The sequence below is a fragment of the Dufourea novaeangliae genome, unplaced genomic scaffold, assembly GCF_001272555.1.
Source record: "Dufourea novaeangliae isolate 0120121106 unplaced genomic scaffold, ASM127255v1 scaffold11, whole genome shotgun sequence".
NCBI lineage: Eukaryota > Metazoa > Arthropoda > Insecta > Hymenoptera > Halictidae > Dufourea > Dufourea novaeangliae.
The window spans coordinates 2,741,915-2,761,546 of NW_015373895.1; the positions used below are offsets into that span (position 1 = coordinate 2,741,915).

The 19,632-nt window shown below is 35.4% G+C and overlaps 2 protein-coding genes across 2 annotated transcripts in view; one reads left to right on the forward strand and one right to left on the reverse strand.

The window, feature by feature from the left end:
* Positions 1-458: 458 nt before the first annotated feature.
* LOC107191350 (protein FAM69C) lies at positions 459-13,117 on the reverse strand. The gene is made up of 4 exons (XM_015580373.1): positions 12,665-13,117; positions 4,123-4,283; positions 1,579-2,266; positions 459-739 (listed from the first exon to the last, which is right to left on the reverse strand). Exons 1-4 carry the CDS (start codon positions 12,812-12,814, stop codon positions 509-511), a joined length of 1,230 nt encoding a protein of 409 aa, XP_015435859.1. The 5' UTR covers positions 12,815-13,117; the 3' UTR covers positions 459-508.
* A 4,471-nt stretch (positions 13,118-17,588) lies between these two features.
* The window catches only part of LOC107191343 (glycogen-binding subunit 76A), an 84,781-nt gene continuing 82,737 nt past the window's right edge, over positions 17,589-19,632 (forward strand). The window contains exon 1 of the mRNA XM_015580360.1: positions 17,589-17,627. The gene's annotated coding sequence lies outside the window, so the exon portion shown is untranslated. The remainder of the gene's footprint in view (positions 17,628-19,632) is intronic.

The following is a 19,632-nucleotide window of genomic DNA, read 5'->3' on the forward strand; positions in this document are numbered from 1 at the left end:
AGTTCGTAAATATCAGGTGACTTGATTCAGTGTCCCGTTTCATTTTTCAATTTTCGAAAAAAAAAAACCACTGTCACAATGCATAATACAACGAGTTATATCATAAACAATAGTATAGTTAGTTTTAATGTAATATATATATAAGTAGAAAAATAAATAACTTTAAGTACTTACTTTCCCCGTCTTTAGAGATTGAATTTTTCTGTGAAATATTATCAACCACTTCCATCCCCATCAAAACTACGTATCACATTCAATTTTTCGATTCAACAGTATTTTTCACGTGTATCCACGCGTAAATTAAAAGTGCTTATAGATTCTTATAGTCTACTCGTACTCTAAAGGCCATCTTATTTATCATCAGTGGCTTTCGATTAATATTGCAGTCATTTCCATATCACGCGTTTAGTTTTTACATTGCAGCTTCTGAAGAATATGTGTTGATTGACAAGTAGTCGTCAGCCACTGATTGTGGGTTTCGGTTGAAAGAATCCCAACGAAATAATAACTACACAGAAGCAGCAACTTCCTGTTCCATTTCGTGCAGCATATTATATAACCGCGTTTTTAAGCTATCTGGCACAGCGGCGCGAGGCAAGTGCTCGATGTCACCGGCTGGATTCGCGCATTGCCGTAACAGTACTGCCAACGTGCTGGTGGTGTGCTCCGACATAAGTAGTCCAGGTATTATGATAGTCCCTGAGAGAGTCCAGCCGAGGAATATCTTCTCGCATACGATCTGAAATCCCACAAATTATTACTATGCTGTGAATTCATCGGAGATTATAAAGAAAAACGTTTCAACATGCTTATCGTTCCGGTTTCATTTCTTATGTCCTGTTGCGATCCGATTCATTGTTGGATTACAGATGTTTAGACAGACTTTTTATTTTTATAAACCAATTTTTACGTAAATGAAAATTATGTATATCGACATTTATTTCCTCTGCGTTAACGGTATTACACAGTTCAGCGATTAAATAATGGGACTGATTTTTTAACAAATTAACTTTTAACGCCATCTTTAACAAACCAACTTTAAGCCCCCTCCACGCTAAGTTCTTCCGTGCTGGTGCGCCGGTGTTCGCAACGTGGTGGGAGAGCGAATTTGTGTGCTTGAAAGTACGTGCGAAGGGGCAGTGTTTCGCGTGGCAATATATTTAGTGGCAATACAGTTAGAGTCTACTGTAATATAAAAAATTTTCAGAGGTCCTTTGAGATACTTTTATTCATCACTAAGGACTGCGACATATCCATGTGTCAACAAAATCCAAAATTTTACTACAAACAATGTCCGAGTTCGCATGGAATGACCCAATATGATATAAAATTGTCACGGTTCAATAAATATTTACTCTATCAAGATTTGCTGAAATACTTTCCATTTGCTATACGTAGCTCATACGGCGTTGCAATTACAGAGTGTCTTTCTACACATGCCTGGCCATTAGTTTCGTTCATTGCCGACAAATTTCAGCACTTTCTTCACGAGATATTACGATTGGCAATATTACATTCTACGCAATATTAGATCCAATTACCCTACATTAAATTCTGGCAATTGTCCCAATAAATTACCTGTAAGTTATTGTTCAGTACCGGCGACTCGCAACGCTTGTTCTTCGAACAGACCGACCTGCAGTCGAAGTAGTCGCAGTCCTCGTGTTTCACGCAGCTCCTCTTGTCCGACGTGATACGGCTGATAAACGTTTTAGGGTAGACAGCGTCCAGGTCGAGAAACTTGAGCTTCTGTCCGCCTAGGGGTAAACCGAAGTGGTTTATCTTCACGTCGCACAGATGTATCGGTTCAGGGAAATTGGTGTCGAGCTCCTCGAGCAGGTCCAGTATCATCACCGCGAGCTTCAACCGTTTCGCCCATTCCGGTTTCGAGTCGGATAGGGCCAGCACCGTCGTGGGTGTTTCTATCGGTCGGACATATTCGACCGCGTAGAATGTCCCGCATGTGCCAATCAGCTGTGGAAAAATATCCCTGTCCTCGTAGAGGATGCTCATCAGGTACTCGTTCTCCTGCAGCAACGGCCAAAGATTCTCCATCTCGAGCTGTCGCCTGGTTGGCTCGGTCTCGATACGGTGCGTTCGAAGTCGCGCTAGCCTTTCTAATTGATGCCCCGACAGCGTCACGTTCAGTTTGCTAACGACCAGATCTTTGATCATGTTGCTGAAGTCCTCTTCGGTAGGGAAGTGTTTTATGCCGGACGCGTCTATCCAGTAGAGCGACTCGTACTGCTCAGCCGGGGTCTTCGTTCTGAAATTGAAATCCCTTCGATGATCATCCTACTAGCATTTATGGTTGGCCAACGGTATTCAACAGTTGGGAGCTAGTTGGGATATAGTTAGTGTTTTTGCCTAAGAATTCCCCAAAATAGGGCCTACGACGACAAAGTTATCACGATTTGCCAACGAATATCCAATGTTGGGTCTACAATTATTATAGATGGTTAATTAACAAGAAATTTACAATGATAATACAACATTGGCTCATCCAAAATTTGCCAACATTTAAATATTGTCTGAAAAACGTCAGAAACGTTGCTACAACCAAAAACTTGTTACTATATTTCAAATTGATTTTTTGTTTTCTTATTTATGAATATACCTACAATTTGTTACTGTAGTGCAGCACGTTTGACATTTAACATTTTGTGAAAATAAAGTCGGAGGACAGAAGATTGGAAATAACTTATAATAATTATTTGTAATAATTAGATACATGTATAAATTGTACATAATAAATTGTAAAGGTAACTTTGCTGGTAAAACACTTGTTTACCTGTTGAGTATACATATACAATTTATACATGTATATAATTGTTATAACAAGTAATTATTATGAATATTATTTCCAGTGTTATACTCCTTAAAATATTTGTAAAGGATTTTACGGAAGTGTAGTAAGTATAGCCAACTGTCTACCTATTGTTGGTTTATCGTGGATATTCAACAATTGGCCCTACAGAAAGAAACCTCCAGGTCTTCGTAGTACAGTGACGTGGGCCCCACGTTGGGTATGATTGTTGGCCCAGTTGCAAAAAACGGTGACAATTCTAACTGTTGGCCAACTAATAGTGCATCAAAAGCCCATCAAAATGCCAACAGTAATTGCTACTAGGGCATTTACTCCATACACTTTCTGAATGTTTATTCTGTGCTCGTCTATTTATCAGGATCGGTTCGTTAGAAATTGTTAACACTAGAACTGCTAAACCCGTAAAAATGACAAATTGCAGATTTCTTAGGTAATTATTTGAAAGAGGTCCATCCTCACCGATTTCGATGACCTTGAAACATGCAGGTTATCATTCTAAACAAGTTTTTCATAACATCTGCTTAAATAGCATTTGGAAATATCTGATTATATTCTCGTATTTTTCCCTTCGTATTTAATCTTTACGAGTAAAGGCAAATGTGATAGCAATGCATGTACATATCACGCTTATTTTATATTAATGCATATCAACTAGAATTTACTTATAAAAATACAATCTAGTAATATCATAATATGGAAATTCATATGTATCATTTATCAAAATGACTGATATTGATCACACATATCGACATGAAATATACGCAGCGGCACACAGTGGTTTAGAATGAAAATTTAGCAGTTCCAATGGTAAACAAAATTTCTTTTATCTTCCAAAAAGCTGACATCAACTTATTTTTAACCATGGCAGATTTGTTCCATGCATTAATATTCTCCTCGGACCCTTTCGTATCATCAATCTTAGTCAAAAATAGAAAAAAATTTTCTGACAATTCCGACTTTCGTGAAGATGGGAACACTGTTGGCGAATCATGACGTCATCGAAAAGGCTCCCTAGAATTGATAAAAATTGTGTTCCTTTATCTACTTCTATTTGAATAAAATTTATAAGTTCAGAAATTTTTGATTGCTTAAACTAAATAACTATATGAACTGTTAAATTTTGATTATGGACCACTGTGCAGCATCGAAAAAATTCGCATTTTGACTGTGGACAAACACGCGATTTTCGCTGCCGTTGTCGATGCGAATATTTCACGTTGGTTTGAGGATACTTTAAACAAGTGACTTTATTAGAAGGAGATTTTCTAACTGTGTTGAGCATTTCGAAAACTAACCTCGAGGCTTTGAATACTAGCCGTGTCGCTTCCCAGTGTGCAGAGAATACCGCTTCTTTGCCAGCATGCAGCGTTTCGCACGCGAGCGAATGAATGCCTCTTTCTGCGCATAGCGGGTCGCATAGAATTCCTATTGCAGCTCCTTTTCTGTGCGTGCTGCACTGAAATGAAAATTATGATCAGGCGTTGTACGAATAATTCTGGTCCATACGAAGACAGATTTTTCCAAAGATCTACGTGTACAGTTGCAATAAAGGATTAGCATTACCATGTTCTAAAAGGGATCAGATTATATTACATCAAAACAAATATAAGTCAGGTAAATATTTATATTTAATAAGTTATTTAAGTTAAAGTTTGATTAATAATAAATAGTTTTAGTGTCCCTGTGGTTGGACGTTTAAGGCGAAGATTGCGGTTACGAAGATTTTTTATATATTAAAATAATATACATTGGCAAAAAAGTACATTTAATCGATAGAGCAAAACTTCTTCCAGACAAATCGTTATAAGAAAGCGTGCACGTGGAAAAAAGTATTAAAATTTATGAATATCTAAAAGCGTTTATTTGGCCGAGTGATTGGACGGAATTTACGGTATGTGCGAGTGATTAAATTTAACTGTCCCAGTGTTTGAACATAAAATTCAGTAAATTATCCATAGCTGATTTGTAATAGTAAAACATGATACTTTTCTTGTACGTTGTAAAAATTCAAATAAAAACGCAACAAATTTAATTTAATGCAATAAATAAAAGAAACAAAATTATAAATTAATAAAATAATACAAATTATGAACTACATCTATAAATGTATACAGTATAAATTGATAAATAAATAACACTAAGGGAAAATTGCATTTTATTATTATGTATATATTATATAATATATTTGGTAATAGCTTTTAAACATTTATCTTTGTACATTTAGGTAATTGTGCATTAGAACATAGTGGATTTAACTTTAGTTTATTACAAATGTTTCATAGAAAATATATATGTTAAATAAAACAAAATTAAAGAAATTTAAACAAAATTAACAAAATTACAATTATTCTTTTTTTTGTTTTTGATTTTCTTAACACTTTTTGCAACTTATTTGGCAGAAAATTTTTTTTTCTCTTCTAGTTTTTTAGTGAATATTTAGTACGAGAATCGCTGAGGTTATGGTTGTGACAAAATAATGATATTTATTATGTATGAAATATGTAAAAAAAACTACGAGCTTCCAAAATTAAATGTTGTTATTAATATAAAAAGCAACAAGAATAGCTACTGTAATATAACGAAAATAATTTTTTAAATCATACCCTAACTCTGCTCGATGCTGCTCGCGTGACTGGACAAGCGTCCAACGACTACGCAATCAGCATTCTCATGTACCAGTAAATAAATTCGGTAATTTCGACATTAAAAGAAAAAGGTTTTATTAAAACAAAGTTGGTATCAACTCTAGAGACTTTAATAAGTTCAAGAAACTTTTATTGAATAGAAACACACGAATTATTTATTATTTACGAGCTTAAGAAATGCGCACTCAATGTTAGCGAAATATTTACGACGGCACTTATGTCGCCTCAAGTTCATGATTGCTAAATGATAATATTTGTTGTATATAATATGATAAGAAATAACTAAGGATTATTATTTTCTATCCTGAAGTTCGCTATTATTTAAAAGAAATTTAATATTAACAAAAATTCACGATAGTGTCCAATCACCAGGACGTGTCCAACCACTGGGACATTTACCTTATACAGAAAAATGTGAAGTATTGAAAAGTTTTCGTTTGGGTAATGCTAATTTATTCAAATTTAAATGTTTTCTGTATTTATCATGTATTTCTATTTTCATTAGTTGTCGATAGTTTTTATGAAATTGGTACTTTATCCTTTCAGTACGGATATAGTCGATTAAAATATATATGTTTTATATTTACCAGCGTTCTACGCAATACCAAATTTCATAAAAATTCGAAAATGTTATCTACAATATGATGCTTCTTATTAGGGGATGTTCCTATTTTAGCGCTTAAAATTGGATCGTAGACCAACCGAAAAATATTTAACCTCAATTTTTTATGTTGCATAATATTGAAGAAAATCACATTTTTTAAATATTGTTTATACAGGGTGCAACAAAAGTAACTAACCGATTAATTTATTTTAATAATTAAATAAATCAATAAATATCATTATTAAATACTAATAAACACTTTTTTTTTAACATTAGAAAATTTATTCGTAAATCGTTCGAATATGATGTCGGTCAAATGATTCCCATTAGTAGCAAAGCAAAGCTCTTCTTATTACGTTTAACATCGTTGATTGTGAGTCAAATAGGAATGTATTTTGGGTGATATGCCGCGTATACAGGGTGTTAGTAAAAATTTAGGATACTTTCACAGGTTGAATTCTACACGCCAAACTAAGACCAAGATCAAAAATGACGAAATTGCATTCGACGCTTCGTTTCCAAGTTATCAATTGTTAACAATACGGACAAAATACGCGTGAAATTGCTACGTCTGGCGCGATGGATTATTCTACTTGGGAGGCGCGTCCTTCAACCGTTTCACAAGTTTGTTTCATTCAGTTGATGTTATTTCGTGTATCAACTGGGAGTCAGCGGTTCGACTAGTATAACATATCACGTCAAACGGATTTCAAGCGTATTCTGCCTATATTTTCAACAATTAATCACACACTTATCAAATATGCAGTAAATGTTACAAGGTATTACGAAATTGTTAATGACGTAATAAACATGGCCTAAAATACAGTGTGATTTACACAATTGTAATTTGCTACTTTTGGTTGAAGTTAAAAAAATATTAGAGGATATAAAATGAATAGTACATTATTAATTAGTTTTATCATTTTGTAAATACTTTTATATTTCTATTTCTGCTTTCGTTTAGTGTAGGTCATAATCGATTGTTGCACAGTGAATGGCGGTTTTATTTCGATTAACTTTATTTACCATAAGCCTATAGTTTTGTTTCATTTGGCTTTTTATTTATTAACAAACAAGTAATTCAGAAAAAGACTAGAATTATTATAATCTTCTCAATACATATATGTATTTATGTTAAACTCAGATATTTATGTTCAAAAATTCGATTTTAAGAATAAGATTCTTTTGGCAAATATAGATAATCTTAGTTTGATCAATACAATTCCTTTAAATGTTAATGTAATTTCAAATACGAGTAAAAAATCCTCCTTTTTACATACGATAACCTAACATTGTTAAGAAAACATCATTGAAATTCATACTATGTACTTTCATTCGGGATATTTGCATATTCGATGCGACACGAAGGAGATATTTGAATCTACCAAGTTGCTGCGGGTGGACATAAAATTGCAACAAACATAAAGACGCAATTTAAAGATAGTTCTTTCGGAAAAAGTGTTATGAGCGGCGTTACGTTTTACCTTCGAATAAGTTTGTATTCTTACGTTCATTGCAACCTCGAGAAAATGTTTTCCTTTACGTATTTCGTTCTACAACCTGTTTTAGAATGAAATAAGTTTATAGTGGAGAAGTTATGTGGAGGGAGCATAAGGAGAAGGAAGAGAAAGAATACTACGAACATACAGAGAATGGATCAGTTTTCGTTACGAACTACAGAGTGACACAAAAATAATTCAACTATATATATACTATAAATAATATAATATAGCCGTCACACTAGCATAGCCTCTTAAGAGCTGGGGGCACGTTTTCCCATTATCCTAACGAGCTCAAATTTTTCACAGATTATTTTTTTATTAATTGGAATCATTCTGCGGGGTGCTGCGAGAAAAATGTTGAAAACCATTGTTCTCAAGAGTAAATACGCGTCACCCTAGTGAGGCACGCTGTATTGCCCCAACATATTTCACTGAAAGTGTTCGCGACGTATACAAAAATCCTTGTCTGCAAAGCATTAAAACGCGTATTAATTGGGAGGAAAGGAATTTCGTGGGTGGACAGTGTAGCCATGTCGTAGAACATTTACGTTCGATCCGTGGATGTTCAACCATCGTCGGAATGAGAGCAATAAAAGTGAATTATTCTCTTATCGCGTGGGTGGCACGTCCGTTACGTACAATACCTGTGTACATTTGCACATGCTTCTTGGTTGCATGCGTGTGTAGACGTCTGAATCTGTACACACCGGATCATGCACGCGATATTTTTAGTTGTCGTGACTCGTGACCGCCATGATGAGAGAATTTCTCGAGCAAAGGCGGCTCCCATAAGATGCTATCACGCACCTTCATACACCGTAACGCATGAGTAACTTACTGTATACACTTTATTACAAATGTTAATTGCAATATTAACCCTAAACTGTGGTACATGTACTACTAATGGTACATTATGTTATTTTTGGTGGTACAATTTTTACAAAAAATATTTTGAACCTTTTTGTTGAAAAATATGATTTATTTATTTGAAAATAATAAATATCTAATATGTTCAATGAAACAGGCTCATCCTTCGTAGTAATCCTCACCAATAATAAATCTCTTTAATATTTGCTCATGTATTATTACCCATCATTTACTATATTTTATTATAATGTAAAAGTTTCATTTACGAATATAATTAAATAAAAGAAATTTAAAATGTTTTATTCTTTGATTATACACAGTCCATTTGGAATGTACTGATTTTTAATCGGGAAATGCTTTTGTGGTGGTACATATATTTTGTGATTCTTATTTATGTGGTACAAAATATAAAAAGTTTGAGAATCCTTGATGTAGAGATATGTATGGTATCTTAATGTGTAAAGATGGGTTATTCAGTGGGTAATCATTTTTGTTAATATCTGAAAAAAATTCATATAGTACCTTCGAACATTCTAAATTAAGATACCTATTCAACAACTTTTTTTAGACAGGGGCAAAGGTTCGTTATCCATTAGTTTTCAAGAAACCCAGAATCTTTTGAACTAGCTTTGACACGAAACACCCACGTTTATATATTAAGGGTTAACATTTTGTAATAAACTGTGATGAATATACAGTAAATTCTCGATGAATGTTCGAAGGCTCCTCGGCACTGACAAGAAGAGATCCCCAGGTGTAACGCTGACTTCTTAATGAGGTTTAGCTAGGGTAGCCAACCGTCCGTTTTTGGAAAGGACAGTCTTTTAATTAGCTTTTCTGTCTTTGTCCTGTTTTGAGTTTATAAAAAATGCCAAATCTCCTTTATTTTGAAATTAAAAATCTTGAAATATATTTATTGTTCTCACAACATTTAATGTTGATATTCAGCTTAGCTGTTGAAGAACTAGAGAAGAATGAAACTTCTGGTGCAGATGTTTTCAATGTTTTGACCAACTTAAGAAATCAGCTTAAATCTCGATATGATGAGGAATTTTTTGGCTTTCAAGTTCATCAACATTTGAAAAAATTAGATAATGCTGAATCTCCAAAAATTATCAATGACTTTAAATTATTTCTTTCTTCAGCAATTACTTATTTAGAAGAAGACTTTAACTTTGCTGAAAATTCTACATTTGGCAAACTGTCAATTTTAAGTCTGTTAAATAATTCATTTCCAATATACCAGAAATTTGTTGTTGTTGTTGAAGATTCAAAGCCTAAAGAAAAGCTGGATTTGAATATGGATGACCTTTTTGATGAAGTAACATTAATTCAAAAAAACCTTGAGTCTCTTCAAAGTTCTGAACATTTTACAAGATCCCAAATATCAAGTAGCAAATGGCACATGATTTTAAAAAGTGCTGATTATAAATGTATGAATATTTTAAAAATATTTTCGTATGTCTTTTCAATTTCTGCGACATCAGGATATTATGAAAGAATTTTTAGTGTCATGTCAACTAAATGGAGAAATTAACGAAATAGATATTCGCTTGAATTTATAAAAAATGAATTATTTATACATTTTAATTTGAAAGAAAGTTGTTCAGAATTTGCCGAAAAAATAAAAAGTGATGCACATTTCCTCAAGTCTGCCAAAAATCAGAACAAATATAATTTTAAAGAGTAATAAGTTTACTTTAACTTTAGTTTTAAAAAACTGTATATTTTATATTCAACACACACAATACTACATTTTCTTAAAATTAGTTACATATAATAATTTGTTAGAACACGTAAAGTATTTAATACTCCATTGAACGATAATTAATTTATTTCCTACTGCATTATTTATTTGGAGCATTGCACACAGTTTTAATGGTAGCATCTAATGTTTTATGTTATGAAAATATAAACGGTACTTTACTTCTATTTCAATATCTTACGTCTGATTTACTTTCATAACAGAACATCAAAGTTAAAATATAAAGGGTATGGCAAACAGTTCAGAAATCAAATATAATACGTACATATGTCAATTTGGTATATAAAGAGAATTTAGAAGAAATAAATAATTTTCATTTTCATGATTTTATATCACATGAGTAATAAAGTCCAACGGTTGAAAAAGAAAACGCTATTCAATAATTTCAATACTCGGGGAACACATCCATTTTATTAAAAAGTAACGTGGTATGGATTGCCGTCCGGGTCGTGTCACTTTATTTATAATGTTCGACAAGTTTAAACAGCGTGTGCGATTTTATTTTTAGACCGCAATTGTGAATGGGAAAACATTAACGATAATTTTGTACGAGGTGTATGCACTGACATTTTTTCGTGACCTCGCGTACGTTGGATAATGCTTACGTAAACCGTTTTGTTCTTAATATTCCAGCACGATAGTTGAATGCCTGAACGTAATGAGTAGTGACACTAAGCTGGCATTTGACGGATACTACAATGCAACCAGTCACGACAAATTGAATTTATAACCGCAATCAATTATTCGTTTTTTATCTAGAAATGAGGAGAAGGGGATGTTAATCCACTGATCAACATGATGATGAATATTTTGAAACTCTATCATAGAATTAAATTTACTAGCAATTGTGAGAAGCATGAAATGTAGGGGATTTATTGAAATTTTGTATTGAAAAGTGTACACTGGGTCGAGAAAGTATTTGCCCATTCAGTTTTAAAGTTGGAAAGAAATTTATGTGAAATTGTAGCACATTTATATAATCTACACTTTTTAGTACTTCATTAAACGCAGACACAATATGTTCGTTTAGAAAGGTTAATAATTTAACATTTCAAAATAATATCACAAATCCGATGAAAACATTCATCGGATGCAACGAGTTTTCTACTTTATTCTGAACCCAATAGCATACTTAAGAGGTAAAATAAATTTCTACATTTTCTTCTGTCTTCATAAATTACTTTAGAAAATGTTATTTTGCATAAAAATCCGCAATCTATTCATTACAAAGTTATCTCCAAAGAACAGAGTGTGCAAAATACTTTTTCTGAACCACTGTAGCTATTATGTACAAGTAAATAAATTCTTTTCATGCATGAGTGATGAATGATTTTTTTCTATCGAACTTCGTTGAATGGGATGAATGCAATCATGAAATTGTACTTCACACATGTATAATACTACATACATGTTATGTTACATACAGTTGTAACTACATACAGTTTTAAAGAAATTAAGAACATTCAAATGTTTCTATCTTGTTTCTATCTGAGTGTGTTTTATTTAAGTTTTATGGAAATTCTGTATCTGCTAATGACGGGTGTCAGGATCAATATGTTCCAAAGATTCATCAAATAAAAATAAAAGCTTAAAAATCATTTAATACTAATATTTAAATGTTCGACCGCAAGTACGAAAATTATGGTTAAACTAAGATGAAAATAGCTATGCACTTGTATTCCAAAATTAATATAATAATTAGCAAATATTTTAAAAATAAATTCTACATACTTTGTACTATAAAAGTACGTGGAAAATGTGTCGAGGTATGCGTGAAGTTCGTACATATTATGATGTAATAGATTAAAAATCAATTCATTCCAGCGAAAATGAAAGACTCCACAAGAAATATGTATTCCGCAATTTTCACTGTATTTTTCTACACAGTAGGCTGTACGTTCTTGGATCCTAACAATCGATATAAAAAATCCAAACAAACGATATGCACATCACGAGCGGTCTATCTTTTCCAGAAATCGCGATGAAATGAAATCCACGGAACGCGGCGAAGGTAAAGTAGGTGAAAATCCAACATAACTCGGCAGCGAATTAGTAACACGAGGACGTTGTCCCCTCGAGTCGTCTTCGTCGTCGTGTCGTCCGTGTACTTCGAAAATCGTCGGCGTCCTTTACTCTCGCGAGCACAACAGGACTCGTCGTCAGTGACAGGATTGTAAACATTGGCAAGTGTACACACCGGGTTCGCTTTCCTTTCCGATATTTGTTGGTGTAAAGCGTAACATTGGCAGGTATTGTCTCGTCAGTCGGTTTCGTGCGGGTTAGGAGGGCGCCTGCGTGCCCGTCTAGCTCCCGTGTCCCCTACTTCACTACCCTCGTTTCATCCCCTCAAGGATCACCGTGCGATATCCTGCGTGTGTGTACGTTCAGTCGCGGACTATATTGAGAAGAAGATTTGCCCCCTCGGTGTGTAACGTTGATTCGAAAAGGACTCACCACGTTGGATACGTGCCGCCAGGCTTCGAGATTCGTGCACATAATACCCCAGTGGAGGAGCAAGTAGACGACCAGAAGGAGTATCGAAAGCACGAACAGCGTGACCACCTTGTAGTGGTACATGAAACCGGGCAACCGTCGGACGTTCATGATCCTGTGGGCTTCTTTTTCTCCTGGTAAGCCGACGACGATCACGTACGGGAACGTGTTTTTATGCTTTCCTTTTGTCTTTCTCTATTTCCGTCGAAATACGCGTGACTATATTATTCCCCTTGGGTTTTCTTCCACCGATCGTTTACGAACAATCAGCTGGACGTCGTCGTCTTCCGCGGCGGCGCATCGTGTGTTCTCACGTTTTTAATCCTCTCGCGATCGACTCATTCGTCTGCTTCTCCGGGGCTCTCGTCCCGACCACGCTTCGTCGACCGACCGGTGTCGTGCGACGGTTGTGCCAATGCGGCATAATCTGCGGCACATGCCAGCGTCGCGACGCCGCCGCCTCTCGCGGCGGACCTCCTCGACGGCGCACAGTTGCGCAGGCCCGGGTGCAATTCGACTCGACCACGGTCAAATTCGAATCTTTGTCCGCTAGTTTCGGGATGGTACGCCACAGCTTTCTTCCAAACGGGTAATATTAGGCTTATCGGAACGTTTTCTCGAGGTTCTGTGTATTCTGTTTTGCGGTGACACGTATGATTGTTCTGTTATTAAGGGTACATTCTCATCTAAACGATCTAAAAGAAAACGACTTTTTCAGGATTTTTGTAAAAGAAAAGTGAAGAAAAGTAATAAATACTAAAAGAATAATTCACTAATACTAATTTAAATACTAAAAATTAACCAATAATAAAAGAAAAGTAACGCATAGAGTAAACAATCAGTCTGGGATTTATTAACATTAGAACTACCGACGATAAACTCATATTTGCTTCGATCGGTGGATAAACGTGAAAAACTTTTGAAAATTTAGAAATTTAGAAAGTGATTAATTTCTTCACTTTCATATCGTAATAAAAAGTGCAAAAGATTTGAAAAAATGTATTGTCATAACATTTTAATCGTCGTTGTAAGAGTGTATTGACAAGTCATTTTGACTTGCTTGGTGGATCTACATAGTGTTAATATACATTGTAAGATATGAACAAATTTTTTATGTTACTTTGTTTAATATATACTACAAAACCCAGCAATGACTGGATCATTTAGAAAACGTATGCCTAAACATTGTAAGAACCTTTCGAAATCCACTCACCTGAATCCTGTATAGGAAGATAATAGTAGCGTAAATACTTCGTTCTGTTTTGTTCATCCACATCAAATAAAAAATATTAAGCAAAGTACATGTTCGATCAAAAACAAATTCATTATAGTTTATAATATTCTATTCCACATAAATCTTCCATCACAATTAATTTTCACGGCAACATTGAAACACTCATATCACACATTTTCAATGAAAAATACAAATTTTACACCAATATGTAATTGCACTAAATTTATGCCTTCAACGATTACGTAACTGATTGTTCGAATCGAATAACATTAGATTACTTCAAAAGAATTTACACAAAAATATTGGAAATTACGTGTAAAAATGATTTATCATGGGTTGGACCTTCGCGTATGGCGTTCATCGTCTAACTGCTTCAACACTTGTAATATAATTTTTTGCTAGCGTGTCAGTCGGAGTCTAGGTTTTATGAGTGTGTGGAATCACTTCGAGCGAACAAATTTACAGCTGGAATAAAGTTAGTTGGCCCCTAAACAGTACTGAGTGTTATCCGTATTATACTTCCCAACTGTTCAATCGTTTCATTTTTAATCTACCGTGATAAATTTATAGACACGTGTTTCATTTCGCGTAATTTAGAATGGAGGAAGCAATTTTCGCATGACCAGCTACTTTTGTGCAGACTATAACTTTTAATTGGACGTCTAGCTGGTGCTGCCTCCAGTAAAGTACCGTGAGACAGATGTAACTGCTAAAATTGTGGGATCGATGCAGAGATCAGCTGCAATTTTTGGTAGATTTTTTACAGGTTTGTTTTTGGAATGAGCAAATTCACCTGAATCAAGGATTTGCTCAACAATATAGATACCTTTGTGCCTTTGAAATTGAACAATACAAATTGGTTTTTGACTATTTTTGAAACAGTGGTATGTGTACATTAAACATAAATGTTTCGTCTTATTGTTCATTTCTTTGATTTCGTTCATTCCTTAGGGGTATGAATATACTTTAATAATGTTCATTGACAATTGAGAATGATTTATAATTACGCGTATATTGTCGTTATTTAAGTACAACAAAATGTTGCTACTATCGGATCGTACAGACATTTTTTCATTTTACACAATACATACTAGACTTATCGCAATGCAGTCGTCCTTCACATGAAGAGTGAAGTCTGAATGCTCTGCTGAGAGTATATGTACAGTATCGCTGCCTCATTACATGGTCATTGGCATAACTAGGCAGGGGCCAGGGTGGGCTGCCCCCCCCCCCGAAAATACGGACTGCGCACAAAGCAACGCAACTAAATACAAAAAATGCAATACTATCCTCATTACGTGAAAGTATTAAGTAAAATTGTATTAGAATTAAGCACTTTAATTTTAATATTCTACTGTAACTAATAATCCTGTAACATCAATTGAAGGGCCAGATGCAATAAGGGGATTAGCGCTCGATAATGCGAAAAATATTTTTGTATATAATGTACATGGTGTACTTTGTTTCAAACGAATACACACGTATGTTCCCAGGTTATTAGGCGGGGGGGGGGGATATCTTAAGGCAAATTTCATAATATGACCTTAAATGGGATTTTAGATTTATTTTTACGTACAAAATATTAGTTAATATAATATAATAGTTTTCTCCTCTGCGGGAGGGTTGGGCGTGGGGTATTGGGGGGGGGGGAGGATGAAATTCAATTTATTCCCCCCTAGCGGAAGGTCTCTGTTTTTCTCTGGAGGAAAGGTGCAAGTGCGCCTTCCTGGCTCCCTTGGCCACGCTAATGCGAATACAAAAGATAATGATTAACTATCAAATTATTGTGTTTGTTAGTCTAAGGGGAGCGATTGCCTAATTTTTAACACGATATACAAAAATGAAACCCTATGAAGCTAACTAAATCCTATTTTTATTAAAACATTAAAAGCAATTAATTCTAAACTGTTTTATTGCTCTCCTGTAAAGTTCCGTCAAATGAAGTTACACGAGTTTTACATATTAAGGTCATGATATATAGCGAATTTAAAACAAAATCAGTTAGGTTCCATGGGGGGTGGGGTTAAGAATGAACAGACCCCTTAAGGGGTTATGCCTACATATAAATTTTGAAAAAATCAATTTTTGGGGTTTTTTGGGTCAATTTTAGAAATATTGTGTGAAAGTTTGAAGTTGATCCGACCAAAATTGGCGGAGTTACGCCCGTTTAAAGTATACGGCCTTGGAAGTTTCGGAGCAGATATAAAGTGGTAGAATCTCTTTTTAGGGGTGCGTGAGTCATGAATACTGTGCCCCAATGCAATTTATGGTTGTGTTAGTAAATACACAAAGCTATATAAAGCCGTAATATTAAGAATAACTATATATAAAAAATTTGCAATGGTTCGGTTGTAAACCTGACTTGAAATTTTAAACATGTTTTTCTCAAAACCACATTTTCAGAATCGGTGACCAAAATATCTCGAGAACCGCTGCACCGAACTGATTCTGCTTTGATGGACTCATTCTATACATAAAAATCTAGTGCCTGATCATGGCTTTTTGTATTTCATTGCGTAGTTTTTATTTTATAGATTAAAAATGAACGATTTTTTTAGCGAAAATCGATACTTCGAATTTGAACAGCGACCATTTTGTCGTAAATTAATTTTTCAGGATAAAGAACGATCGGGCGCTAGATAACTTAATATATTAACTAAATTTGCTCGAATTTTTTATTTTAGATAAACGAACTCGAAGTTACAGTGGTCACCGCAAAACGCCTAAAATAAAAACGCCGCTGGCTGATCGCTGATATTTCCCCTATTTATTCATATTTTGCATTCAAGCAATTATTATAAGCACTTTAAAATGTACACTTTCGAATACAATGACGTATGTTTAAAAAAGTCTCCAAGTTTTTTAAAAATAAATTCCGAAAGTACATGTCCTTTTTCGAGCCCGCAGGTAGGCATAACCCCTTAAACACAGCCCTGAACCCTGATATTATCCATACATTTATCCCTTAATAACATAACCCCACCACGGACCACTACTATTCGCCTGCCCAAGAGGACCAGAATGGTCCGCAGCATCCCCGCGACCGTATTCAAACCAGTCGCCGCGACACTGGACGTCATCGCCGTGAGTATATGTATTATATATACTCGTCCGTATTTAGACCGGGTTCACAAGCCAGTCTCTTTTCCGTTTCCCCCTCTGCCGGTCCGTGTGGTCGGTCCGTCAGAGATACTCGCAGAGCGTCTGGCAGGGCTGAGCAATTTGTGGCAGTTTCCAAATCGCGCGTATCGCGAAAGAGGGACGCACCTGCATGCCGCTCCTCGGCGCGCAGCTGCGACCTTCGACGCCCTTGTGCCGGCGGTCGTGCAGCGCGACGCTCGTCCTAGTCATTTTTACGCCGAACGTACGCATGACCACGCGGTGCTCTCGTCGCGCGTCGGATCTCTCTCGGCTACCACGGATTGTTCGTTCGTTCGCTTGCTAGCTAGCTCGCTCGCTAGCTAGCCCGTTCGTCCGTCCCGTTGCGACGGAAATCGCGCGTTGACCGTCCGTTACCCGCCGCGGATCTTACATCCTCGCACAGCACATTCGACCGCGAAAACTGCGCGCATTCGTCGCCGTTCCGAACAGCCTCGAGCTTTTGCTACCGCCACGGTGCCCCGAGTGTGTTCTCCGGTCCTTCCCGCCCTGGAAGGGGCAACGGCGAAAGGATTGCCTGGCGGAAAGTCGGTGAGTGCCCGCGTGATGTGCACGCGAGTTCACTTGCACGTTTGTTTACCCGCCCCGTACGCTCGGGGGTGCACGGACGCGTACCTGCGCAGTGGATTTTAAACGGCACCAAAGAGTGGCGTCGTTGCCTGCGTTTGCGTTCATGGTAAAACTTTGAATCTACCGTAAAGGAAATTGATTTTTTCAGGCATACTCGTGAATGACAGTTTCCTCGAATACACTATGTCTTGTTGCATGACACTTGGCGCCTTTTTCTTCCTTTATGGTGAAATACGGAGAAGGAAAGTTCTTAAATTCTTGTGTTGATTGGCTTCTTTTATGTTGACGCGGTCGTGTAAGGCTGCATGTTATTATTTTCTTATCCGTACTGGAGATAGTGACATTTATAAATGGATATGGCTGTATTTTGTATGCTATCGAGAAATGCGTTTCGTCGACTGGTGGTCATTTTAGTATTCTTATAAAAGTATTGTGTAAAATATCAAATTAGAATGATGAACATTTTTTTTTTCATTTATATCGAAGATTGAAACAGTTGGAGTGATTTTGGTAGGATGACGATAGCAAACCTATGAATAAGGATGTTTATGTTTTGTGTGAATTGTATTTTCTATACATCTGTTTGTTATGAATATGTGTAGGATAACTGTGATAGAAACTGCGTATCAGTGAGTGTTTTTTTCATTTCCATTGAGGGATGGAAACATTTTAAGAGTGTTGAAAGTTTAACAACATAAGTATATGAGAGGATATTCAATGTTCTTGACTAATTACAAAATAATTTATTGATAAGCTAATAAGTCATAGTTACGTCTTTGTTGTGTGTTTTCATCTTCTTAAATTGTTTTCGATTATTGATCAATAATTACATTAGTTGTTTGATTTCAATTATTGTACAGAGTTTCAACATTTTTGCTTTAGTAATAACTCTGACATTCAGTCTAGAACACAATTCCAGAGCAATGATTACTATATTACGTATTGTTAAACAACGTCCTGAAAAGCCGTCACCGTTTTAAACATTTAGATAGCACATAATTTGAAACTGTTCTCCTCAGCCTACTCTTCTCGCCTTTCTTCGTACATAATTTCTTGATATCCTGTTTATGCGTCAACAATATATCGCACCACAGATTTCAGTGTATAAATAACAACGATATAGGAAACGCTCACGTGATCAAATAACAGTATCTTTTCGCGTGTACTATTATTTTGTCATTACGTAATGATTGTCATCGCGTGTGTCATCCGTGACTTTTACTCAAATAAAGATGTATATTATCGAATTTCTTTGTCCGGCGACGAAAATCCAGCAAAGAGCCCACCGAGTCGTGAATCAGTGTTTTTAGAGGGTGATGAATCACAGATATATTCATGTTTATACGGTAAATAAATACATATATCCCGTCTTGCGATACTGTACAATAACGTACCGTGCAATACTAATAAAAATATGCATTAATAATTGCATATTTGTCTCCAAACTTTTGCAGTGAAAATCAACTGCACGCGGAGTCACGACGAAGCGCACGAATCCGATTGGTAGTAAAAACCGACTCCCGATAGCTTGTCTAATCGTTCGAACCATTTTTCGCTCAGATTTGTTGTTCCATTATCGCACAAATTCCCCGCGATTCTTTTCATCTCCTTGAAAAGAATTACGTTTCGATACCGACTTTGAAATCTTTCATTCACTACTTAATAATGTTTTTATAAATCTTTCCAGTCTTAAACGAGCTTTTTTTTTTTAAATAATATGTATTGACGCTACTTCGATCACCGAAGACATATTTATATTCCATGATGAATTGTTGGCACCGTCATTTCCTTTTAATTTTACGAATTTCGTTACTTCTTGTTATTTATATTTATGCACAGTTTCAAACCTATCGAGAGTAGTTATTTCACCGTTTTGATGGAAAATTTCAATATGTTTTAGTAATATTTTATACATATTGTGTATATAAATGAAATAAACAATGGAATATTTCTATTTTTCAGGCAC